At 37.8% G+C, this 26,922-nt stretch overlaps 1 protein-coding gene across 3 annotated transcripts in view; it reads right to left on the bottom strand.

Moving 5' to 3' along the window:
* EFNA5 (ephrin A5) overlaps positions 1-26,922 on the bottom strand; it is a 263,869-nt gene that overhangs the window by 142,259 nt on the left and 94,688 nt on the right. The window contains exon 1 of one of the 3 annotated variants that reach the window (XM_016119147.2): positions 1,739-6,728. The exons of the other annotated variants lie outside the window; for them this stretch is intronic. Coding sequence (XP_015974633.1) covers positions 1,739-1,779 — 41 coding nt within the window. The 5' untranslated portion in view covers positions 1,780-6,728. Of the gene's footprint in view, positions 1-1,738; positions 6,729-26,922 lie in introns of those variants that run through there. 3 annotated transcript variants of the gene reach the window in all.

Genomic DNA, 26,922 nt, shown 5'->3' with positions numbered 1-26,922 from the left:
ACATCATTGCACGGAGTACGAGCAGAATGAACAATGCAAATGTATAATACACATAAAAAAGCACCCCCTCACGAAAGTCAAAGATGTAAAAAGTTAGTCACTTACGCTACAAATTATTAAAGCTAATGAAAAGAACACTTAGTACATTCAGATGCTTTAAGACTATAATCTGTAGGAGCTTTATTAAAAGCGATAGGCGATATACATTCAAAATCTTTATATGTTCATAGATTTTGACCAAAAAAGTATAATTATGGAAATCAAAAACTTTATGAAGATTTTATTTTTTCACATTACAGTTTATTGGGCTTGAGGCTGAGGTGTGCCTGTGTGTGTAAAAATAATTATAGTGTTAAGGGGAAAAATTAAGTTGCAGAATTATATCATAGGCAGACAAAAAAAATACTGAAAGTTAATGCACCAAAACTCTAATGACAATTATCTATGGTTTATTTTACTTGTATCTCATTAGACTTTTACAAATGCTACAAATGATAAATATTAGTCAGAAAAATGTAATCAAAGTCTACAACTCCAAAAATAGCAATAAAAATTACTAAAGCCGCTTCATAAATTATTTATAATAGAATAACGAAAATATTGGATTGGAGTTGATAGGGTCGATTTTCTCTAACTCACGTAACACTGACCTGAAACTTGTCTTGTTTTATAGATTGTATAGAGAAGACCAGATGGTTATATCTTATCTTTTGTCTATACACAGACAGAGAGAGAGATTAAGGCAGGCATACCTCGACCTCAAGCCGAATAAAATGTAATGAGAGAAAATAATTTTATACGTAGCCAGAAGCCAACTCTATAGATTTGTATTTGATAAGAGGATAGGGAAAGAATAAGAGCGATCTTTTGAGAACCTGACTGAATCACACGTGGGGAATTTTCATGGCTGACCTGTAGAAACAGGCCATGCAACATTTTAATTATTCTCTCTGTTTTATTGACATCTTCAGACACCTAAATTATTTTTTGTATTATAAATGTTTGATAGACTATAGTTTTACATATATATATATATATATCTCCTGTTACAGCGTAGAGTGAACATCCTTCAAAGTCACATGTTCTCAACCAAATGATATAGAAAAATTAACTTTTCAAGATAATGCTGACATTCTGTTAAAATCTAATTAGATGCAACCCTTCTATTTTCCACTCGGGGTTGAGCACACAATGAGGAACCACACTTTAAGGAAAAAAATACACTGTCACAGCAAGTCGTCTTAAATTTTGTCTAGTTTAAAAGTTTTTAATATCATAAGACTGCTTATAAAAGGTTAAAGTCTCAAAGAACAAGAAATGAGGCACCCACCTCCTACCCCTCAAACTGTACAGAAAGGAAAGTGCCAAAGAGAACATAAAGTAAACTCAGATAAGAGCTCCGTTTTCTCTAGTCCTGTGGGCACAGGGAGAAGTTCCTGTGGAAAGGACAAGTACAGCTGGTATCAAATTAGTAAAAGATGGCAATGAGAGGATATAGCTATTGGGGGTCTGTTCTTTGAAAACAGAAATGATAAACTCTGCTTTTTAAGTACAATGACTCTGCTGCTTATATGCAGGATGCTCGCAACCTCCCACTTCACTTTCCTTTTTAAATCTGTGTTGCTGTGGGATAAGGACAGGGGAGGGGATGGAGGTGAGGGTAAGAGATATGGGTCATGCATTCTCTGTTGGAAGAGATGACTAACGTGTGTACTGGAAGAAAGGAAAAAGCACTCACCTGGTTATCAGCCAGCCTGACTCATGCATGCCTCTCTGCATTTTAGAACACCAAGTATCCAGAAACTCTGGTTGATATTTAGAGATTTCTATCAGCTTTCACAACATCCGAGCTATGAATGTGCCTCTAATCTCATTTGTAAAAAATATTAGTTCACTGGTTGGAAGTGGTTTCAGTAGCCTCAGAAGTGGTGAACAGGCTTACCTCTCAACCTAACAGGAAGCACATTTGCGACTTTACTCTGTCTATCCTGAATCGTGAGGCTTGAATGTTCCGAGGGAAGACGGATTGTCACAAATAGAAACAAAAGCAACTGCCTAATATCCACTTATGGACTTCATATCATTGCTACACAGCCTGGCAGTATCAGGAGTCGGTGCTTCCAAGCCCTGGAGGATGCCAGCAGGGAGGGACCCGAAGGCGGGCTCCAAGCCCTTCCTGGGCAGGGCTGCCCGGCAGAGTTGCACAACATTTGTCACATGGGGTGCACATTCCCGGAGCCTCCACTCTAAGAAGAGCCAAATTCACCTTTTGCCTATAAGTCTGAAAGAACAAAGTAGATGGAAAAAGAAGTTGAGGACTCCAGATTAAAAAAGAGAGATTTCAAAGTAACTTCTTCAAAGGCCCTTTTATATTTCTTTTAAGGAGACATTTGAATTTAAGTGACTCTGTCAATCATTTCCTTTTTCAAATATGACAGTGCTATTCTACCCCTAACTGTTTCTCATGGTTTGATGGAAATGAGGGGGGAGTTATTTTCCATATCCAGAAATTCACAAAGACTATCTCAGCAAGGACAAGTAATTAAAATGTTTTATTTTCAGTATTCTTTTTGACTTGGCTCTTTTCCATTCACTTATAATTAAATAAACTATTATGCAGAGAGTGTGCAAATATTTCTGAGGATATCATTTGGGAATACGACAGACTAAAAAGAAATGAAAAACATGGATTAAAGAACATAGTGACTACTCCCAAGTATAACATTTTTTTTCTTACGACTTCTAACTTTTCAGAAGCCATTAAGCCAAAATGTAAACTAACAACTTTCATAGCCTAAATGTTATCTTTTGTAAGACTATCACTTCGAGTTTGATGTCTAATGTTTTTAAAATGGGATTCAAAATGCCTATCACGTAAGCATTTCATTCATTCCATAGATTCTGAAAATTGAAACAAAAATCAAAAGGTACATAGAAGCAGCTGTAGCTAGTAAGGGGGCAAGAAATCAGGGTACAGTCCAGGAGGCTGTGAGTTCTGGACAGTTCAGGTATTTGAAAGAGAAGCAGCTTGTCAGGTGGGCCCTGGGGGGAATCCCATTATATCTGTGGGGGTCCTGACATTTGGGGTAATCTAAACCTTGTTATTGTGTGAATCACTCCTGGTGGGACTGGATATTTAGAAAGGATGCCTCTTTACCCAAGCAATTAAGATCATTTAGGAAACAGAGAAAATGGGCAATAAGGATCTCCCTCCTAGAGCGCACTTGCTGGTGTTCAATCAGACAGTTCCAGTGACAGCTCAGTGGTGAAGATGCAGCAATTGCTGAATAAAACCCCGGAGTAAATGCAGGGGGGCTCAGCCCCTCAGAGGGCTTTGAAAATGTCTTAAAGGGCACTGCACAGAGCACCAGAGAGCTGCCACCTCACGTCCATGGTGTCCCCGAGCACCTGAGAACCACCAGAACGAGGACTGTTTTTTCGTGAACAACCTCTGAACGTGTCAAACAGGGCCTCCTCACAGACAAGGAGCAAGTTAGTACTTGGAGAGAGGTTGTGTTCTGTGAATGACTATAAAACTCTGAACTTCAAATAACACAAAAGCAGCACTTGGAAAAAGCAAATAATGAATAATTGTAAGCTCTAAAAATTATCTTCAGAGCCTAAACATCTTGAAGGGGCAAGAAGGGCTGATCCCACAGAATGAACCACTCACTGCCTCCTCAGTGCTCTCAGAAGTCTTCAGTTACGACACTCACCACCAAGCACTGTAATTACTTACCTGCCATGCTCCCTGACTGCCTTGAGAGCAGAGAATGTCTTATTCGCATCTTAACTTTGCTTAGCACAACACTTGGCACATTTTAGTTGCTAAATACATGGTGAAGAACATATCTAAAGAACTTTCTCAGATATGTGGTAAACAAACCCCACAAGACTACCATCATCTCTGATCATTTTTCATCTCACAAAATGTTTACACATCATTTCAGTTATTATTGTCTACTTCTCCATCCTTGATGTCATCTTTGAAGCCAGGTGACTCGTAAGAAATCATCAATGACAAGGATGACTGACAACTTCTAAAAGGTGAATGACAAGTGAAAGCACATGTCCTTCTCTACCTCCTGAAGGCCTGCCCATGCCTCAGCTAACTGCGGAAATAAAAGTCACACATCAAACCTTTTAATTTCCTTAATTTATCAAAGCCACATCTTTCATAAGCATTACCTGCCTGTTGCAGTATCAGGGCCTGGCTAAAGGCCTTGGTGTTGGTTCAGTAATACCAGCTGTAATCCAGATGTATCCAGGGCTATGGGCCACATTTTCAAAAGTACAGGCAGTATTTCTAAAGGTCTTTTATGATGGGTACATTGAGTATGAAATTCTTTTCTTACCAATGTGATGAAACAGAAATCATTGGAAAGGAAATATTCTGAGACGTTGCAGAAGCAAAACAGAGGCCATGGAGGCACAATGAACACACTTCGGCTCTACCTGGTTTTAGCATGTCAGTCCTAACCCTGTTTCAAAAGCTAGCTCCGCTTCTGTACTTGCATTCACTCATTAAGGATGAGGATGGATTTTCTTCCCAGATGCCCTTAGAGGACTACGTGGCTCCTATATGGTTAATTACTTCAAGCTAGGGTCAAGAACCTGTGGTCAGAAAGCCACATGGAACTCCTCAGAAGCGTGTGTTCAGCTCTTCAATCTGCTGGCATCAGACAGTAATTTTCAACAGTACACAAGTGCAAAGGAGTTCTGTTGGCAAGAGGGGCCTTTGATGGCTCTGTAATCAGCTCGGCTTCAATAGGCCTTTTGCACAGACTGAAAGCAAGTCAAACTTTTGGAAATCTATTAGTTTTCTCCAAGTAAAACAGGATCTCTTGCCTCTTAATGTTGTCCTTGTGGAAATGACTTCTATGAACTAGCAGAAAATTCTGTCTGTAGCAATTTGAAAACAGAGCAGATGATCCTTTTGCAATCCTGACATTAGCATTTTGTTTTAACTGAAACTCAACAGCAAATAACATATTTGTGACGAGGAGAGGAGAGAGAGTAAACCTTTGGAAAATGGATTTTCAGTAGATTCTGCTACACGGAAAGATTGAGGTTGTTTTCCATTTTCATTAAGCTACCCCAAAGTGGCTATATTTTCAAATGCATAAGTGAAAAGTAGAAAAAGGCAGCCTTCCTTCTTGTCCCACAGTATAGAAAAGAGCCAGCACACAACAGCCTCAAAAGATAATGCAATTTGTAGGGCCACCCTCTAGCACTGGTGCTGTTGCTCTGCTCATCCTCATGGATCAATCTGGTTGTCTCCAGCACATCTGCTCGAGTGCTGACAAATGATGAATTCCATCTCTGAATCCATAAGCAGAAAGAGGCAGCTGATAAACAGCTATGAGCGGAAATGTATTCACCTTTCATAAGCAAGACAAATCACTCATTCTCACCAAATGCTTCCAACAGGAACACTAATTTTGTATTTATTTGCATGGCATATGTACTGCGTCCGAAGCAGTGCATTAAAAAAGATCTCAGGCAGCCAATTGCTTTGATTACATTTATTCATCGCAGTATTACAAGGGCTCAGTGGCACGGCAATGAAATAGGAAACTAGTGAAGACTGAAACACCTCATCTGAATGGCTTGTCAGGGCTGGAGATTTTTCTGGTGCATTAACACACACACACATCCCTGATGTAGGAAAGATATTAAAAAAAAATACTGTGGCCATGCATCTTAAATTCACCATATGTCTTTCCTGTCAACCAGCAGTTATTTTTATTAATAACTCCAAGAACATATTGTGGAATTCTTTTTGTTTTCAGATCCGGCCATGTGACTCCTTTGGCACCAGGGAACACTGGGTAAATTGTAACATTCTAACATGCCAATGAATGGTCCCTTTTTTAAAATCAAGTTGGTGATGAATTGATATTTGCTAAGGCCTAAATAAGCACAGGGCACTATATATACTCCTTCTGTGCTCTCTGAAATGATGGATGGAAGTGAGAGGCAGAGAAGAAGTCACAGAGACGAGCTCAAGCTGACAACCAAGCAACTACAAGTGGGTTGTTTTAATCAAGCCGCAAAAGAAGTGGCTTTTTGTATTACTCACTGTGGCTTCATTCTCCTACTGTACACATAGATCATGGATATACTGTAGCACACTGGCCTGGCTGAAAATTGGAATGCAGTTGAAAAAGCAGAAAACATACAGCTTCCTTCAGGACCCCAGAGGAAGGTCATTTAAGCAAGGCATTTTCCCAGAGATTCCAGAACTGGAAATTCATACTTCGTCTTCCTGTGAGATCTGACTTTCTAGAGGAGGATCAAGGTAGGTTTGCTCTTTAACAGCACTGGTTCCTCCCCACAATGGAAACCTCTGGGACAATGAAACAAGTGGATGGTTCACACAGCATCCTCCAAGCTGTCTAACAACAAAGCTTCCTAGGTCAGGTGTTTTCGATTTACATTTTGAAATATGAGGACAAGATGCTGATGTTGTTCAAAGAAACAGAAGCCTACCTCACGAAACCAATGTATGCTGTGCAAATAAACACAGAATTACTGTTCACCTTTGGCAGGTCATTTTTGGTTGAGTTAGCTGCAGAACATTACAAAAGACATTAAGTGGATTATATTGTCATATAAAGTCCCCTGTGATTTTTAACTATAAAAAAAAAATCAAAGAACATTTCTCTTTTTGACGATGTATACTAATTGTGAATGTTATAGGGGTGATTGTATAATTGTGTATTCCCTCCCCTCCCCCCACCGCCCCAGAAATTTCATGGTAATATAACTTTGACAAAATATTTTTTAAAAATACGTTATTAAAATAAGTGCTTTAGCTTAGATGGAATCACTATTTTTTGAACAAATGAAAACCATACCCTAAAACAGCATTTCATTTCAGAGAAAGTGGTTAATTCTTGATATAGTAGGCTCCACGTTCCTAAGAAGGTCTCTATAAAATCCTGTGATGGTTGTCTCACTTAAGAGCCACAAATAGTCAAGTGGTCTAAACTTTGATTTTACTGAGGAAAATGAAAAACAAAGAGGCAAACTAATCTACCCAAGGAAACACAGCCAGCATAGCTGAAATTAGATTCAAAGTTAAACCTCAGAATATAATTCATAATTTAAGTTAGGGTAGAATGAAAGAAAGCTAGCCATGTTTTTCTTCCTTTTAAATTCTTTAAAGTTTAGGACCAACATAAACCTTATGAAACAATGAACTTCTAAAATAATCTCTTCTTTTCCCACAGTTGGACTGTGTGGGAGAATTGGATATGCACAATGCTACCATTAATAATCAAAACCTTTTTCCTACAATTTAGCCTCACACATTTAACATAAGATTATGATTATTTTTATAAGAGCAGCAACCCAGAATAAAGGAATGTTGTGGATATAACTTCAGCCCATTTTTTTTGGTAGGAAGAATAAGTTTCTGAAAAGATCAACAGGTAAGGCTCAAAATTTGGGAAAAACTTCCTTTGATTTCTGTTACACAATGGGCTACAAAACACTGTCACATAAATAACCCAGTGCTGAGATGTACAACTGACATGAGATGTGAGCAGAAGTCTCTAGTAGAGGTTAAAAAAAAAAAGCTGATGCTGAGTATCTGTTAAATCGACCCTTTGTTTTAGAACCAGATGTGCAAAATGTGAGACCGCCTGTCAGTTTTCTCGTCTGTAGGAAGTAGTCTTTCCGAAGTGTGTTGACTTTAGTGGATTATGGTGGTAGGACTAACACTCCAAGTTCAACAGTGCAAAGTGGAAGCCGGCTGAGATCTAGCCAGCAAAAGTCTTTGAGAGAATCTGCTCCAGACAAGATAAAGATCTCCAAGGTCTTCAGTGTCTGAATTAAGTAGAATGACAGAATTCACAAACTGAGCAGGTATGCTACAGAAAACATACACACTTGCACATATACATTTTTGCAGGCTAGATATTGCTTTTTTATACAATGAAACTGAAGAAGAGTAAAAAAATTCTTTTAAAGTTTGCTAAGACCCTTGTTTCTTAAAGTAGTGATAAAATGTATCAGATTTCAGAGTAAAAATATATATACACACAAACACACTTATTAAGTTCAATTGTACTTGGTTTATATGAGTTTCAAGAAGGCTTATTTTCCTGTTGATTAACAATTAACAGTGGCCAAAAGTACTGAGGCTTAACTATGTAGGCACCTCACCAATCTCAATCTACCTGGTAATTAATCAAGAAAAAATTATATGCCATGATTTTTCTACTTAGATAAAACAGACGTTTCATTTGATCCTGACAAAGTCTTTAAGATGGGCAAGGCAAGAATGATCCTCATTTTACAGGTAAGGAAGTGGATGCTCATAGTTTGCCAAACTCACAGAGCTATAAGTGGTAGCTTTCCAGTCTCCTCCAGGAGATGGGAAGTAAGAGATAAGTATCTAGTCTCAAAAAGTAAAGTGAGGTTTTTTGGTGAACACATGAGCCTGGACGATCACATTCCATGCTCATCCGAGTATCCACATCTTTTAGTATCTCACACCAAATTCAATCTTTTCAGACATTATCTGAAACATGATGGGTCCCAGGTTTCCCACAGTGGCAAGAGGAAAGGGGTGTCCCTCTGTGAGTCCTTGCGGTAGCCCTGGGCTAAGGTGCGGCCACCCTGAGCCCTGTTCTCTCTAGTCAGGAGGAAAGAGCAGTCACATTTCTAGGCCTCCTATACTGTCAAGATTCTCACCACCCACAGGGCTGCCTCACCCAGATGAAAACAGTGCCTGACTCAAACATAAACAGGGACTGGTTGGTACGTGCAGCCCTCCGGATATGGAAGTCATTCCTCATAAGGGATGTGCCTACCTTTCAGCTTTTAGACTTCTGCCTCTTAGACATTTTCTTAGTAAGGCAAGCTATACTCAAGTAGGGGACTGCATGTTACAGGGTCTTCTTACAGCAGAAAAGACATTGGCAAAGAATACTCTAAAATAGCTCTCATCATGGGTCAAGTGCTCTCACACAGTTCTGCTAAATGCAGAGATGCTTTTAGATGCACTCCGGTTTCTGAGGGGTACACAAAACTGCTGGTCCTTACTCATAAGCAATAAGTTGTCAGCAATATTCTTAGAGATGTCAAATATCAATTTAACACAGAAACATAATCCAATAATTTGGAATGTTTACTATAACTGAATTAAATGATACCGTCAACAATTACATAATCTATCGGCATTTCCTCACATTTATATGGATGAGAGGCAGTGTGAGGCTGAACATAGGAGACTCAAGTTTATTCCTTTTAGATAGTGCTATAGAGGACAATAATTATGTGCTTATCATCTACATTTTAGGCGAACTGGCTAAGCTTTTTGAGCTTTAATTTCTCCCCTCATTTCTCAGATGGGAAGAAAAACACATACCTTGCAGTACTGGCAAGAGGGTTAAATGATAAAATGTATGCGATATACCTTAATTATAAGGTAGTTATAATTTTTGTTCCTATTTGCATGTTGAAATAAAATTTATATATTTTATTAAACATTTTGACTCACACCAAACTTTTCAGTGTTATTTCAATTTGTCCACCATCATAGAGGAGCCTAGTTTCAGCGGAAGCCACCTCAATTGCTATTATCCGAGAATCTACATGGTGACTTCTACAGTTCCTAGGATACCTCTATGCCAGACCAACATGCTGGTATTCTAAGTAGACTATTGTAACATTTTAGTAGTAGTCCTGCTAGGTACAATGAAAAGTACAATTTCTATAACTATCAATTTAGGAATTTTAAAATGCTTTAGTGTGTAAATATCAAATGTAAAACAATCAGAATCCTATAAAAATTGTCATTTAATCCAATAGCACCCTACATTTACAAGGTACTTTAATAAATATCATGTAACAGCATGCCCTAAGAGCTCTTTACATGTATAATTATGTGTATTAACTCACTTCACAGTCTTACTCACCATATGGCATTGGTACTATCCTCATTTTAATTTTATAAAGAGATTGAGCTAATAGAGAGGTTAATTTATCAGCCCAAGCACTCCAAGGTGGCAGAGCTAAGATTCAAACCCAGACCAATTGGCATTAGTGTCCACACTCTAAGCCAGAGGTCTGCCAGCTTTTTAGAAAGGCCAGATAATAAATATTTCGGGCTTTGTGGGCCACATGGACTCTGCCATAGACAATCCATAATGTGTACTTCGTCATCTTCTGCTTAAAATCATTATACTCTTCTGCCTGTCAAGTGCTTTATAATTTCCTAAGTAGTTTTACATGTAACTCATTTGATTCTTGCTACAATTTTCTGTAGTAATGACATGTTCTATTGTTTCCCCTTAGTCAGCAAGAAAATTGACCACAATGTGTATCTCTCTCAAAGCAGCAGCAGAGACTAGAGGAGGCCCACGTGCCTGGACTCTGGATTTAGAGATCCACACAAGGATTCTTTCTGATCGACTACAGCAGCTCTCTACAAACCTCCATATTCTTCTCCACCAGACAGTACACTTATGTAACAAGGTTATCAAAGTGAAAACGATGACATCCGTTTTTACTGCTTTGTGAAGTGTTGATTCATTCCATCTCTCTTATCCCATCAGAAGAACTGATGCCTCTGAATATTTATTTTTAAATTTCTCTACATCATTTTAATGCAAAACACGTACTAATAAATCTCCTACGACATGATAATTCTTTTAATGCAGAGGGAACTACAAGCAAAATATGTAAGTTTTTTTTAAAAAAAGGAAAAGCCTGCCAGACTTTACAAAGCTAAAAGAATCCCCTCTACTCACTCCCTATGATCAACACATTCAGCTGAAAGGATACTTTTATACAATCTTTCTCTTTTTTTAATAGAGATCTTTTTTTTTTCAACTATTGCCAAATACACATACTATAAAAAATAATTTTTTTTTTTTTTTTTAAACTCTGGCTTTGGCAGAGTTATGCAATCCTGGCCATTCACTGAGGCCCAAACACTGAACGAACATGACCAGTATTCTCATGGTCTTTGGTAACTTCTGCAGGGAAAAGTGGAAAAATACCTAAAAGTCTTACCATAGCTTTATGGTAAATGATAGTAGTAAGATTGAGGGAAAAGAATTACAATGATATTACGAATGATAGTAATAATAACTATCAATATCAACTTAGGACTGATTATGAGGCAGGCACTGTTCTACACATTTTTTAAAACATCTGGTCCTCAGGCAACCCCTGGAAGGTACTATGATCCCCAAAACAGGTAGGAAAATTGGATCAGAGAAAGGTTAGGTAATTTATGAGGGAGAAGAGCTGAGAGTAACAGACTTGGCTATGACTGCTGGCTCCAAGGTCTATGTTAAATTCTCACAGTTCCACCAATGCAACAATACCTGAGGTCTGCATAGAACAAGACACTATTAAAAATGCTGATAACTCAAACTATATTGGTCCATAAACCATGCATATAAATGGGCTTCATCTTACCGTTGAACTCTATGTATTCACAATGCTCTCTATATTTTACAAAGCCAAGGGAAGGAAGTTTTTTTTTCTTTTTTAATCCAGAAAAAACTACGTTTTGATTGTCTTTGTGCAGCACATACTACAAAGAGCCATCAATGGCATGGTAAAATGGAAAAGATTAGTCCATGTGTTGGAAAAGAATTTCTGGGTCCAGTTCCTGGCTCTGCCACTTTGATCCACAATTTCTAAAAGCTGCAACATAGGGACAATAATAATTTACCTCTGGGAGTTAGTTTGGGATATAAAAGAGGATGTGAGGACACTTCGCCAACTGTGAAAGGATAAATAAATGTAACCTGTTATTTTATTATTACACCTCTCCTTGAAGGAATTAGGTTTTAGATATAAATTTTTCTCCAGAGTGGAAATCCTGACCACAGGAAAATATAAATACACCAAGAAAGAAAGAGTAATGAGGAGAGGAAAATTATTGCCACTGATCCACTAAATACCCAGGAATTTAAGGTATTTACTTGGTTTCCCCAGGGACCATATGAAACTGTGGTCAGGCAGCAGTCACCACTAGGATGGAGTGAGCACTAAATCCTTGCTGTGTAATAATTGGTATCCCTGCTCTCATTTTAAAGAAGATTATGGGACACAGGGAGGGGAAAGATGGGAACCAGGAAAGATCTCATCCATATTCCACCAATACCCTGCTGCACTCTGCTTTCAAACCTTAGTAAGAGTAATCTACTCCAAAAGGTCAAGGTCATAGTAACCCTAGGGAAGATAACCCATCAATTAGATTTTATATCCCTAAAGGGAAGAAACCATCTCCATTTCACGTCTCCCAGAGGAATAGTTGTTTTAACATTCAGAGGATACCTTGGCCTTGAACAGAATCTTTTGTTGGCCTAATATAGCCAGACTTCTCTTAGTGGCAGAGCAATTATCTGGCAGGACACTATACTTTGTGGCCATTGCTATTGACATCCATGTATCTTCTTCAACATCCAGTGGGAATTCTATAGAATTTACTAAATAGATTATAGAAATGAGAAGTTGATTCCACTTATAATTTTCCATCTACTAAGTAAGTATATTGAATATTGAATTTTTTCTAAATTATATATACATTATAATCATTCTGTGGTATTAATTCTCTAAAGTCAGGTGAAAAAGTATTTGCTTAAAAAAATCCTAGGTTCTTTCACATATCATTATATGTTCTATCTACTTTTGCAGGGGTTTTTTTATTACTATTTTACCTGGGATGCACAAAATATGCGTTTTATACTTTATAAAAGAAGATTAATACTTAGATTTCAAAAATAATTCCTTTAAAAAGAATAATTTTATGATAGCTTCTGTATGCAGAATAGTTATTTCAAAGAAAAGGTAAGCTATCCAGGAAAGCTAGTTGATCAACCTATAATCCGTTAGCACTGTTTTGAAAATGGTACTGACAATAACAGCTTGTTTACTGAAGCATTTAATTTTTTCCTATAAAATATTTCAAGGCTAACAAATTTAAAAAGGGAGAAATTAATTACTCTAGAATACAAACAGATGTATATTAAAAGCACACATCTAAATCATATTAGAAAGAAAAATAATTAAAGCTTTGAGCACCTTTTAAAGAATCCTTCCATTTTGATATTCTAATTGAATCTCATACCAAAAATAAAAGAAGTATTACTACTAGTAATTTTCCTATGTCACTGGTATAGAAACAATATTTGCATAATATATTTAAGATATTAATAAAATTAAAACATACTAATAGTAATTGTGAAGTTTCTCTATTGATCCTCCTGGAAACATTAAGTGAAAGAGGGAAAACAATTATAATTATTCCCACAAATGGTGGTGGGAAGAAAGTGACAGGCAAAGAAAAATATCAGTGGTGTGCACAGAGTCCTCTATTTAATCCTTTCATTATACCTACCCATACTACGTGCCAAATACTGAGATGAACTTTCATCCCAACAACCCTACGAATTAGGCGCTATTACCTACACTTCACAGATAGGAAAACTGAGTCTCGGCAAGGTTCCATTTCTTGACCAGAGTGAAAGTGCTACTATGTGCAGAGCCAAGATTCAAAAGCCGACACTTTGCACACCTTCGGAGGAACACTTGCTGTTAGATTCTTCAATAGCAGCTTCTCTACTGGCCGGGGGGTATTAAGGTCACAGTGCTGACTGCTGAGCAGCTGTGCATTTCTCCAGCTGAGCTCTGAACTGAGAAATGTCTGAGTCAATCTGGAGCTGGGCTTTAGCCACTGTCTGTAACCTGGGCCCTCTCGTGGTTCCCCACCACTAGCTCCGTGCCGGACACTTTGTCTGACATATCCTACAGAGACAGATGTAGAGAGTAGAGCAGCTTAAAAAGTGAGTCTTGGCAAACTCTTGGCTTATTAGCCCACACACCAGTTCATAGATGACTGGAATTCTCAAATCAGATTACCTGACAGGCAATTTCATTATCTTGCTCTGGTACACCTTCAGAACTGTGAGATAGCCAGATATACATCGCCCATTAATCTGTTTGGTCAGTCAATGTGCAGCTTTGTAATCCTGTTTGTGCAGTTACCCAAGTTCAAGGTTTTCTTAGTGCCTCTGCATCTGTTGTTATATGTTTTGTATTTTTTGACATTTAAATTCATCATTTTATTCTACAACGATTGAGTCTGAAGGTCATCAAATTCCTACCCCTTTACTTCTCATCTAGTAATCTTAAACTGAATGTTAAACACTCTGCCATATAAAGTAAACTCTGACTACAATATGAGTTTAATTAACCTGTGACAGAAGAAAGGAATGCAAAGAATGGCTAATAGCTTAACATAAGATGCAAGATATACACATTCTTCTATAATGGGAGTATATGCAGCTAATCTGATTTTACTACAACTCTTCATTAAATCTCAAGCTAAAAATAATGGAAAGGAACTTCTTTATAAGATACCAACTTAGTACAAAGCTCCATTTCAAGAACAGAGTAAAAATAGCATTCTTTTTACTTCTTTTTCATCTTATACCCAGGAGGCTGAGAAAAGGACAGCTTGGGGGGTACAGTGTGAAATGTCCTTGCACCTATTAAGAGTCACCATCAAGCTCACCAGTCAGTCCTCCTCTGTGAAGATCAGGCATCCCAGGAAACTGGACACCTTGGCTGCTGGAAAGAGCTTTGTTTTCCCTTCACTACACCTTTATCCAATACCCCTCCCGCATCTCTACACCACTTACTGCCTATTTGGTAAGTTAACCCAATAGCCACCCTTTGGCTTGCGTATATCATAAACTGACTTTTTGTGGACAAACATCTCTATTAAGATGGTCTAAACCTGGTACAAACAGTGTCTTATCCACCTTGGTTTCTCTCACATCAACTAGTAACAAGGAAAACTAAATTTAATCAGTACTTACCATGTACCAAGCACTGTGGTAACTATTATATGTATACTTTCTGTATTGATCATCACGAGAGTCCTGTTAGATTTTACTCCAAAAAAAGTTATTTGGTGACAGAGCACAAAGTAAAATTTGCCTTTTCTATCCTTAAACCTGGAACTCTGTTCTCTTCCCCACAAGTCATAAATTTCTCAAATTAAACTGTCTACTACAGGAGAAAGTTACCTGAACCAAGGCCCTCATGAAGCTAACTCCTCACTCCACTTCATTCTACTGATGAAAATCCACAGGAAGACTTTTTTAAATCAAAATTTTGATCTTATTCAGATGTCTTCAGCATCTCTCCTCTACTCTGAATTATCCACTATGTGGCTGACTGTGTATATCAAGGTCGGAACACTTAGGAAGAAATTAAATGACTGCTTGAGCACGAACGTCAAAGCTTCTGTCTCAAACCCCCTTCATGTCACTAACTACATCTTTCTTTTTTGTTACTCTCAGTATACCTATAATGTTATATCCCTTTGTGTGATTATTTCTTCATGTTCACCTCCCCACTAAAACTGTAAGCTACGTAAGGGCAGCGGCCATGTCTGTTACCAGTCACATTTTAGCCCTGGTATCTGGTATGTTGGTGCCCAGTAACTATTTGTCAAATTAAAAGAGGTGAGAGAGAGAAGGATAGAGGACATACTAAAATGAGTAAGAACCAAGTGCTAGCTTAAGAATTATGCAGGCCAGTGACCAATGCTGAGGACAGGAATTCAGAGGCTGTGGTGCCTATGGCAGTGTGACAGAAGTTATTTTTGTGTTCTCATGTCTAAATGATATTTGCAAACTGGCATATACAGAAGTTAATTCGGTCCCAGGTAGTTGCGGGATTCTCCTACATTCTGCCAGCACTTCTTTCTTCTGTGTGTGCTCTGTGGCTCTCCTCTGTACAATGGGGATATATTTTAATTAAAATTATTGGGATTATATTGGTTAATAAAATCTAAGCGGTTTCAAGTGTACAATTCGAAAACAGGTCATACGTATATTGCTTTGTGAGTTCACTACCCAAAGTTACATTTCCTTCTGCCACCAAATATTCGACCCCCTCTCCTTACCCCTACCTTCCCACTTCCTTCCAGTAACCATGAATCCACTGTCCTTGTCCATGAGCCTGATTGTTTGTCAAGTTTTGTTTGTCGAGTTTGCTTGTTACTTTTAGTTTTATATCCCACATAAAAATGAAATATGATTCTCAACTTTTTCTGTATGATTTATTTTGCTTAGCATGATCATCTAAAGATCCATCCATGTTGTCACAATGACAATATTCTATCCTTTCTTATGGCTGAGTATATCTGTACCACAGCTTCTTTATCCAATCATCTATCAATGGACACTTCAGTTGTTTCCATGCCTTGGCCACTGTGAACAGTACTGACATGAACAATGGGGTGCATGTATCTTTGAGGATAAATGTTTAAGTTTTGGGGGGGATTGCTGAAGGGGATATTTTTTTGAAAGCCTCTCTCTACTAATATGAAATGTTCTGCTTAATAAATAATGACCTCTCTGAGTTTCTGGGAAGACAAACTGTATATCAAAGTTTTGTTGCTACTGTATGTTTAGAAATGTATTCGTTTGAATAATCAAAATATTTGGCCTCTAATAATAATTATGTAAATAATGAGGCAGGAAGCATAGTGGTTCAGAGCATAGACTTACAATCAAAGAGACTTAGGTTCAAATAATTTAATTGAAATGATAGGCAAGATAAAGCAAACACTAAATTGCAATCATATGATAGTACATACCCTATAACATTGAGAGGATTAGGTGATTAAATATGAATCGTTTAAAATAGTGCCTGATAAATGGTAAACAGAAATGCTTGCTATTATTATTTTGCAATAAAAAAATCCGATCCCCCAAAAGATTAAATGATTTGCCCAAGCTTACACTGCAAAATTCAAAGATAAGATTAAATTCAGGTCTCAACTTTTCCCCTGGACCCCATCACACAAAGACACAAGGATTATACTGTTAAAACAAACAAAAAACAGTGAGCTCTTCTTTTTCTTTTTTCCTTTTTTCTTTTGCATATTACACTGAACAAATAATTTCCTAGCTTTCAGGAAATAGTAATTTTTAAATGCTTACTACCTGATTATATTCATTAAAGATTTCCAAATGGTCCCGAGTCTAGTAAAGTAGAAATCATACCATGATTATATTATTACAGAGCTAAAGGAAGAGAATATAGTTCTCTTCCAAAACTTCTGAGAGTCAATGTAATTCTCATTATCCTTTCCCCGCTATTTTATTATCCATTTCTTTATTAGAGGTTTACATTTGAAGCTGCTCTTAGAAAAAGAATAGGATAGCAAAGAGATTTAAATTACTCTTTGTCCATATTAAGGCCAAAGCCTTAGCAGATAAGGGCAAAGGGAAGGTTAAGTCACAATGGTCAATGCTATGACCTAATTATGTCTTGACTTACTTATTTTCTTGTCCTTTCATTAATGAGAATTGTCCAATTTACACTCAGTTATTATTCAACAAAGAAAGCCATATATTTTTAAATGTATAGTTTTCCCTTGATGTAATTTCTTTCTAAATGGGAAATATTCAAGGAGAAGAATCGAGGCTAGATCTAAGTAAAGAGGACAAAAGCGAGTTGGTTTATATGAGGGTTTTTTTTTTCTCCTTGAATATGTTCTGGTACTTTTATGTTTAAGCAAAAAAAAATGAAGGTAGAAATGAAGAGAATTCTACAGCCAGACGGGGTTCTTAGACGACAGAATGGGAAGAAGAGATGTTAGATATAATCTTATGTTTGAAAGAATTTATGCAGAAAAAGCTTCAATAAATCACTGTTTTGAATGGCCATGATTGGGACAGATGCCCTGACAGCCTCACCTCGGCCCCCACAAGCTGCCTCTCGCAAAACTCATGACCTTGGCAGCTACAATCAGCCCCGCTTCCTCTAAAACCCTTCTTCATGGGAATTTATTTTCTGATCATTCATTTGTGACTCTTTTTAAATCATCACTTAACATTTCTTAAGGGTGTCTTATTTTTTTTGCAACCCTCTTGAGATAGTAAGGTGGTAGGCCCATAGTGAGCACTGACTATTTGCTGACAATAACATGATGGAATGAATGAATTCCTCTTGACAATAATGATGTTTGAATATAGCACTCTTTAAAGGCCCCTTCATAGATTTTTTTTATCTCCCACAATATAATTCATGACAGAATGCTAACTTTAAATTCAACAAAAACAAGATTACATCTGTTTTTAAGTTCATTCCACTATACAGATAAAGTTTTTCAGTAATATGTACAATCCAAAGAATGCTTATATTCTCTCTGAAGAAAAATATGGTCTCAAATAGAGATGTTTAAAGGTTATTCATTACATCTCTGGAAAGAGTCCTCCTGCAGTCATCCTGGTGCTAGGAATAAAATTACTAAAAAGAAAATAAATATGTATTACACTGCAAAGATAAATACTGAAATATACATTGATGCCTCTAGAAGAGCAATTACATTTTCGGGAATTTATTTGCTTTAAAAAATACTTCTTTCTAAATGTTTTTGCCCCCAAATCTGAGAACATTGAATATACTTTGAAACAAGGATTCAATATATATTGCTTTGCTTAATATGTGTTCTGAAATTGACTAAAGGAACAGGCTTGCTGTGAGGATAATATATTCATATTGAATCCTACCTTAAACTTGTTACTGTAAAACACTTTGGTATTCTAAGAGTATTAGAGTAGTTACATAAAACTAGATACTCTATTTTCTGAAATGCTCCAACAATGAAGATTCAAGCATCTTATGCTGAAAGTATTTTTAAAAGATTGCTTTTACATTGAAAAGCTAAAGAATGATTTTCAACTTTAAATTTTACATAATGCTTATCAGCAATATATGAAGATTTTCAATTTTTACTTAAAATATAGTCATTCCTTTTTTGTTTAGGTATTGTACAGTACAATGATGGACTTATAAAAAATATATATATATGGTTATTCAGATAACCAAAATATATTTCTCATGTAGATCTGGATCTGGTCTTCCTCCATGATTCCTGACTCACAGCTCCTCAAACCCTTAGAATTTCCAAAGTGTTGAGAGTGGTGAAAAGTTCTTTTGTTATGTTAATGAGGTGACTTTTAAAAGTACCTAAAGATGGAGACTGGTTGCCAATAGAGCCAACCATTTGATTATAAGATTGGAACTTTCAGTCCTTTGTCCTACCAACTTGGAAGGGAGAGGAGCTAGAGACTGAGTTCAATCACCAATGGCTAGTGACTTAATCAATCATGCCTTTATAATGAAGCCTCTATAAAAACCCAACAGGATGGGGTTTGGAGAGGTTCTGAGTTAGAGACATGTAGAGATTTGGGGGAGAATGATGGGTCCAGAGAGCCTGGAAGCACCCCACCTTGCCCTATGCATTTCTTCCATCTGGCTGTTCTCAAGTTATAACCTTTTATAATAATCTAATAATCTAGTAAGTAACCTGTTTCTCTGAGTTCTGGGGGCCACTCTAGCAAATTAATTGAACCTGAGGAGGGGTTCACTGGAACCTCTGATTTATAGTTAATGGATTAGAAGTATAGGTAACAATCTGGGCTTGCAACTGGCATTGGAAGGGGGGCGTAGGAGAGTGGGGAATGGTAATCAGTCCCAGCCTGTGGAATCTGATGCTATCTCTGGATAAACAGTGTCAGAAATTGAGTTGAATTGTAGGACACCCAGTTGGTGTCTGAGAATTGCTTATTGTTGGTGTGGGAGAACCAACCCTCTCCACAAATGGTCCAAAAACCCAAAAGATGTAGTCTCACCCATAAAGAATAGGCTCTGTGTAAATCATGTGAAAATACCCTGTTCTTAAATTTTGATTAATCAAATATTCATACTTTTAATACTAACCTTCTTTCTACTGAACTACTTGAGTCATCTCCTCCTTGCCTTTTGAATAGGGGCTCACCTTTTGAAGGGGCCTCACCTTTTGGATGGGCACAAATGTAAATCAAGCAATTTATTTTTCTATATTCTAGTTTCACATATGCTACTACCTAGATGGACAACACAGATGTGGGGCTTAATGCTCTTGAATATCAGATCCCTCATCTGCCAAAAGGGGTTAGAAATGAGAATCTGGCTCCTCTCCTTGCATAGGTCATCAACCACCCATCTTCCCTCCATACAATACTGGAAGGACAAACCTCATCCATCCTACCAACTGTTTGCCTAGAAGGAGTCTCCTGGAGATCAGAATCTCCAGGAGCATAGGTGAGGCCTACCTCTAAGGAGCATTGTTGGATCTGCAGTTCTATGTGTGAAGGCTACCTCTACCTCAGGTTACTAAAGACTGTGCTCTTTTTCAATTAGAGAATAACTGCTTTAAACACCTATAAAGATCTCTCAATGAACTACTCCTTGGTGAAGCATTAGATAGTAGACAGATGAAGAATAAGGAATATAATCCCTGTTCACTCTTCTAGGTTCCCTAAACTCGATCCCTTTCAAGGCCAAAGGATCGAATTAAGCACACCTGGACAATCTTAGTACACTAACAAACTGCAACCTACCTATCTTCCTGAAATATGTTCTGAATTATGATTCAAAGCCACATATTTGGTCTTGAGAAGACCATTAATAATATATAGGCATAAAATACAATTTATAAAACTCAAAGTAAACTCTACTATTCTACTTGCTACTATTTATATTTAAAGTCACATGACAAATACCTTTTGGTCATGAGAAAATGACAACTATGTAAATAATCAGGTTTCTCTTTTCCCACAGCCACCATGAATCTAAAAGCCAAATTTAATGTTTAAATAGATATTCTTCATTTCTCTACTAAATTCTCTCTAAAATATTCTCATCTAAGTTTCTGACCTCTTTCATAATCTTTTTTTCAACTGACTTTTATTTTCATCTATGGCTTCAAAATATTCTTGGAAGTAAGTGAAGATATACAAATATATACCAATATCTCAGCCAATCCTCTCCCTAGGATGACAACATATGTCATGAAGGCTGGAATGGTGGTAAAGCAAACTCAAGGAACCCAAGGCAGTGTGGACAATGCAGCCTCTTTCCCACCCAAAGCTGCATGTCCTGCCATTCATGGCAGCTGTGCTTGGCCATGGACAAGGGGAAGGTTCCTATGTCAGGAAACAGTCATGTGAATTCACTGCTGAATTTCATTAACCACACCTGTGCTTCAGACCGAACTGCATTCAGCTAGGAATTTTGAGTTCAGCAATGTTGTTTCTTGATCCCTTGACAAAATTAATGATGTAGCAATTCATTACTGACAGGGCAAAAAATTTTGCCACAGTGTTTACATGTGCTAATAAATTATGGATAATTTACCAAATTAATACCAGTGAAACGAAGCCCACCTTTTAAGATTTTCATTTATCATTCTATCTACTCCCATCTCTCACTTCTCCCTCTTCCTCTCTCGCTCGCTCTCTCACACACACACACACACTGCCCATAACAAATTATGACTTGAAATCGAAATTGGAATATAGTATAATTTTTGTGTTCTACTCTGATCTCTCGGCTAAAAAAGAACTGGAATTAGATAAAGTAATGAATGGATTCTATAGGAAGTGAGCATCAGTATTTTAAAAAAAGACTATTTTCAAAATCTATAGTAGACTCACCAGACCACAGTAACAGCAACCTTGTTGAGTACCTGCTCCTACTATACAGAAGACTGACTCCTCTATCAAGAAATCTTTAATCTAGTACAAAAAATAAAATTTAAGAACTTCCCTTTATATTTCTGATGTTTGGTTTGGAAAGAATAAATTGGTGTATGACCTTATAAAGCCAAATTATTCTTAGCATCCTGATAATTGCTTGTGGTAATAATGGGAAATTATACTCATAACGCAATATTTATATTGGAAGAACCAGCATTAAATTACTGGGCTGACTGCGTTGTAAAATGTGAGGGGAAAGGGCTCATTTTCAGTGGATTCACAAACCAACATGAAAGTCAGTGGGATATGAAAATAATCGCCCTCTGGCTCTGCAACCGTATGATGTCATGAGATGAACGCAAATGTTTTCTTAAAGTGGTAACCAACTCTTTGTGGAAAAAAAAATATTCAGACTCCTTTGAAGAAGCAGAGCTTAATTAACAATTCATCACTTTAATGATGAAATCATTTAAATAGAGAGCACCCTTATTTTCTATTTTTGAGGAATTCCATACTAACACCTCATCTCCAACTCCCTATCTGTAGTCTGACATCTTCCAAACACTCCCCAACATCCCCTCATTAATATGTGGGTTATCACCACCTGCTCCATTTGCTCCCCCTCCTGTGGCCACACACCTCCTCTTCCAAGTCTTGGAACACAGACTTCCTTCTTTGTTCGCAGTGTCTACATGTATGCACACTCACAACCCTTTCTTGCACTATCACGGCAGTCTCTTAAGTTGTTTTTTTTTTTTTTTTTTTTTTTTTTTTTTGGTCAGTCTCTCCCTACCGGATTACTCTTTGTGAAGCACAATTCTCAAATTATCACAATCTTGCTCAAAAGTCCTCAGAGCTTCCCACTATGTTTCTGGTACAAACGACTTCTCAGTCTGTTGTTCGAGGACTTCAACGGGCCGCTGTTGACCTCCACCATGCTCCAGTCAGAGCTTCTCAGCCCCAGTGCTCCAAAAGGACTACACTTCTGGAAAGATATTTCTCCCCTTAGCTAAGGAGAGGGGGTGACACAGGGGCTAAGAGGCCCCTGGGAGGTCTGAGGGATACTTTGTAGAACCTGTTGCTTCCCAGCCTTGAGCAGCTGAGTCTATTTACCCAAGTATCTCACATTAATTATTTTTTTGGAGGATGCTCCAGGCGAAGTGGCCTGACAAATTACTGTTAAATGCAGACCTTCATGTCTCTTTCTTGGCTCCTAACCTTCCCTCCATTCTGCATTTCAAAATCCCAACATTTCACGCCCATCTCTAAGAAATCCTTCCTACCTCCCCAGCACATGAGACTTCCCTTTTCTTTAAGTCCCAACAGCATGTGATGGCATTAATTATATTAGTCCTGATCTTAATAAATGTTAGTCTACTTGCCCTGTTCCATTAGGATATAAACTGCATTGTGGTCCCACAAGCACCTAATTCATGCTTGTAGGCACCCAGTGGAAGTTTCTCAAACGTCACTATTGAAGAAAAGATGGTTAAAAACCAAAGGTGAGACATTCTTATTTTATTTGCTTTGATTAGTTTTCTGATCTGTACTCTTCATCACACCATGGTCCAACCTAGTTCTCTAACAGTACCAGCGGCAGCGATCTGGGCCAGCTCCTGCAGGGCTTCTCGCCCTGCTCCTTCGCCCATTCCAGTCTTCTCGAGGGTCCTTTCTCAGGTTTAGAACTATTTATTTGACAAGGATACATGAAATAAATGTCTAGCATTAACTCACTAAGACGCTTTGGGCTGGAGGGGTTCCATTACTGTTGACTTTAAGGACTGAACACTAAAAGACCAAACTTTCCACTTCTAGTCATCTTCCCAAGATACCACACAGCCATCAGCCATTAGGTAAGCTGTATGGGACTTTTTCAGGGATTTGGTGCTAAAAGATGGATAAGTAGAACTATTCTGGCAAATGTGAAGACTGATAATACGGTATCATTCCAACAGAAAGCCACAAAGAAAGTCCGTGCTGGAACTAATTGGCACCGACCAGGAAGTGAGATACAATACTCTCCCCTCCACAGAAAACCTTCTGTGGTTTCAGGGTGAGGACAAAGAGAATGAAGAAAAATAAACACAATATGAAACTTGAACCACATCAGGAACAAAAAATAGGGACTGAAAGACCACAGAGCAATATTTTTATGGGTAACTTTCAATTTTATCAAGATAGTCAGGAAAACAGTACGCATAGATATGCTATGTGACTTAAATGCCAAGTTTTCATTCCATTTTTACATTAATATTAGGACTACTCATATTTCATCTGTTTATGTTTACATAAATTACATTTATATCAAAACCAGATTTGGAGCATCTCAGAATAAATACTTGCTAATTCTTGTTAATATTTTCATAGGAGTTCAATTTTTTGATTTTTAATGTTTCTCTGGGAAATAATACCTGTTTGTATAAATTTAATTCACTCACATTACTATAGTGCTACATTATGTTTTCATCCTCTGCACAAAAAAAAAACTTGCTATATCTGATATATAATTTATATCCATTTAGAAACAGGTATTTTTCCAATTTATAGAAGCTGAATAATATATTAAACACAAAGAAACCCCCAGGGAACCTTTTGCGTTATCACATTCTTTTCTAAGTGCTAAAGGGGACATAAATCTTAAGACTTAAGTGGCTAAATGATTAAAGTTCTGTAGATCACAAAATAGGTGAGTGACACCAGAAAAGAGCAGAATCGATCAGCTTTCCATTCAAAGAAAGAGGAGGGCGGCGAAAAGGTTAATTTTACATGATGCTGCATAATTTTAATTTAACTGCTGTTTCATTCAGTGCCTAAAAACGCTGTTTGGGAATATCCTTTTGTCATATGTACAGAAGGGCTTTTCTATTGTCCCTCACGAAGGCTGGCAGCTGGCCCTGCACTCTGACCTCCAACCCTGCCTCAGCAAGGGGCTCATTGATATTCCCAGAAGCTTCTCTCAATGGAAGAAGATCTTAAAAAAGAAAACCCTTCGTGGGCTGGTGGTCCTCCCACTCCCACCCTCCGCTCCTGCCCCCCTAAGTGGTGGCATGCAGGTCCAGTCAAGCCCAACAATTCCTGGGCCTTCATAAACTCACTATTTTTCATGTATATTTGATAGGTCCTTTCCCTCTTATTCAAAGCGGCTTTCACAGTCATGTTAGTGGGTGAGAGCCTTCTATTCTGGACTTACATTTGATTAATTTGTGGCATTCATGTGTCTAATTCTCTACACACAAAGGGAATGAACTAGCTTGGACTCTATCGACAAGCCATTTCTGCCAGGAAAGTTCAAACGTAAAGGAAAAGGCTGTGTCAGTGGAGATGGTTTCCAGCTTGCTAAAAGCAGCTTGGAATAAAGCGCAGTAGAACAGTCTAGCTTAAAAAAACAAAACACAGCTATCATCTCCAATGTTTTTGTTAATGATATTTAAAACACGTAAGCAAATTCCTAAATGCTGCATTCCTTGTCACGCGTATGTAGATCTTCACAAGAGGGAGTGACTGAAATTACTGCAGCTTTACAGACATCACACACTCACAAAAAAAGGCTCCTGGCTCCCTTTCAAATCCCATCAGTCACCTTTTATCATCCATTGGAGAAGCAGAAGACGATAAACACTGCCTGCAATACAGTTTTGAGTTTTTAAGCTCTGGGTCTCCGATAATGTTTACAAAAGTGTGAAAGTATTAAGGAAGAGAATATTGGTCAAATTCCTTATTCTAAATATGTAATAAATACTTCCGAACATGTCCCTAAGTGTATTCCTTTGTGATTCCCTTAATTAATTGTGGCTAATCCTTAAAGAACATAGACAGCAAAAAATTCAGTGTCTGCAGTAACCTTACTGCAGTTTCCTCTTTTAAGGTCTCACTTAAATTTTATACATTAAAATGTTTACTCAAAAAAAAAAAAAGCACAAAATTTCATTCAATAGCTACTCGAACTTTTACAGAACGTTTTAAATAACTTAAACGGGACGAGAAAGAGTGGTCCTATGTGTAGCACAACCTTCCATGTGTCCTTTAATAAAAAGCACGACCCTGGTCATTCCATTCTACATATTCTGTAGAAAAAAAAAAAAAATCCCCACAGACCAAATTCTAGTTCCCTTCTCTATTGCCAAAGATGAAATAAATCTTTAAAATGCAGGGAGAGAAAAAAAATATAGACGAATTCTTCAAGAATATATGAGCGAGCCTGCAGGGAATAACGTAAAAAATCAACAACCCTGGCTTCTATTTTTGTTGATTTACTTCTATGACCTTGGGCTTACCCTCCTGCTAGAAGTGGAAGATGTGTGTGCACGTGTGTGTATATCCTCCAACTCTGGGACCTGAACGCATCAGGCGACTACTCTGGAAAGGTGAGAAAACACCAGGCCAGGTTAAAGGAGTTTGAGCCAAAAGACCCCACCCCACATCTGCCCCAGGCTGGGATGCCTGAAACAAAGAGATAGGAGGCTCCTAAGATAGGAAGGACAAAGGGTAGACATTCCCATCCAGACTTCTAGCAGTGGTCTATCCAATCTCACAAGGAAAACAGGGCTATTAACCTTAAAATACCCATAACCAGGTTCCTTGAAGAACAAGAAGGAAAATATGTAGGTTGAGGTCTCTGTGGAGTTTCCAGGCTACACTAGGAAACCGAGGGGTGTGGCGCTGAACACAGTATGAGCTCTTAGGCCAGCAGCCACGTGGCTTGGAATGGAGAGTGTTTTTCTAATGTTTACATTCATGCTTTATAGAAACTTGCACATGTCTCTCTGCATATATACCCGTGGATAACAATATATATACATCCACCTTCCTATAGGAGAGGGGAAGAGAAAGGAGAGGAGAAAAAAGAAAGGTAAAGATCTTGGAGAGAAAAGAAGCCAGGGGAGAGCCAAGAAAGAAGTGAGACATGACTTGGGCAAAGCCTGAGAAGTCCTACGGAGATGTGCTGAGGCAGGTAGTGATGGGAGTAAACGGTGAAATAGCACCCACAGCAGCACTGTAGTGATAAAACAAGGGGTAAAAACTAAAGAAAGAAGGAAACCACAGAGCACCTGACAGCCACAGTCCTTAATTGCCTTAACTGAGAGAAGCAATCACTTCTTCCATCACCCATCCTTAAACTCCAGTCGGGAATGTGCCTAAGTGCCTCTGAGCAAGGTTCTCCTGGACAGGGAACTTATAAATAATTGTGAAAGGCATGTGAAAGAATCAGAAGTGCTAATGTAAACAAAACTTAAGAGCTTATTAGTTGTCTGAGCCTTGTGATGAAAGCAATTCACTGAAAGTTTTTTAAACCTGATAATGGAGTATTCTCATACAAAATAAAAATCAGTGTCGTAAAATATTATAA

Source organism: Rousettus aegyptiacus, unplaced genomic scaffold (genome assembly GCF_014176215.1).
Source record: "Rousettus aegyptiacus isolate mRouAeg1 unplaced genomic scaffold, mRouAeg1.p scaffold_m13_p_8, whole genome shotgun sequence".
NCBI classification, from domain to species: domain Eukaryota; kingdom Metazoa; phylum Chordata; class Mammalia; order Chiroptera; family Pteropodidae; genus Rousettus; species Rousettus aegyptiacus.
The sequence above is the reverse complement of the archived record's forward strand: the minus strand, read 5'-3'. Positions and strand labels throughout refer to the sequence as shown.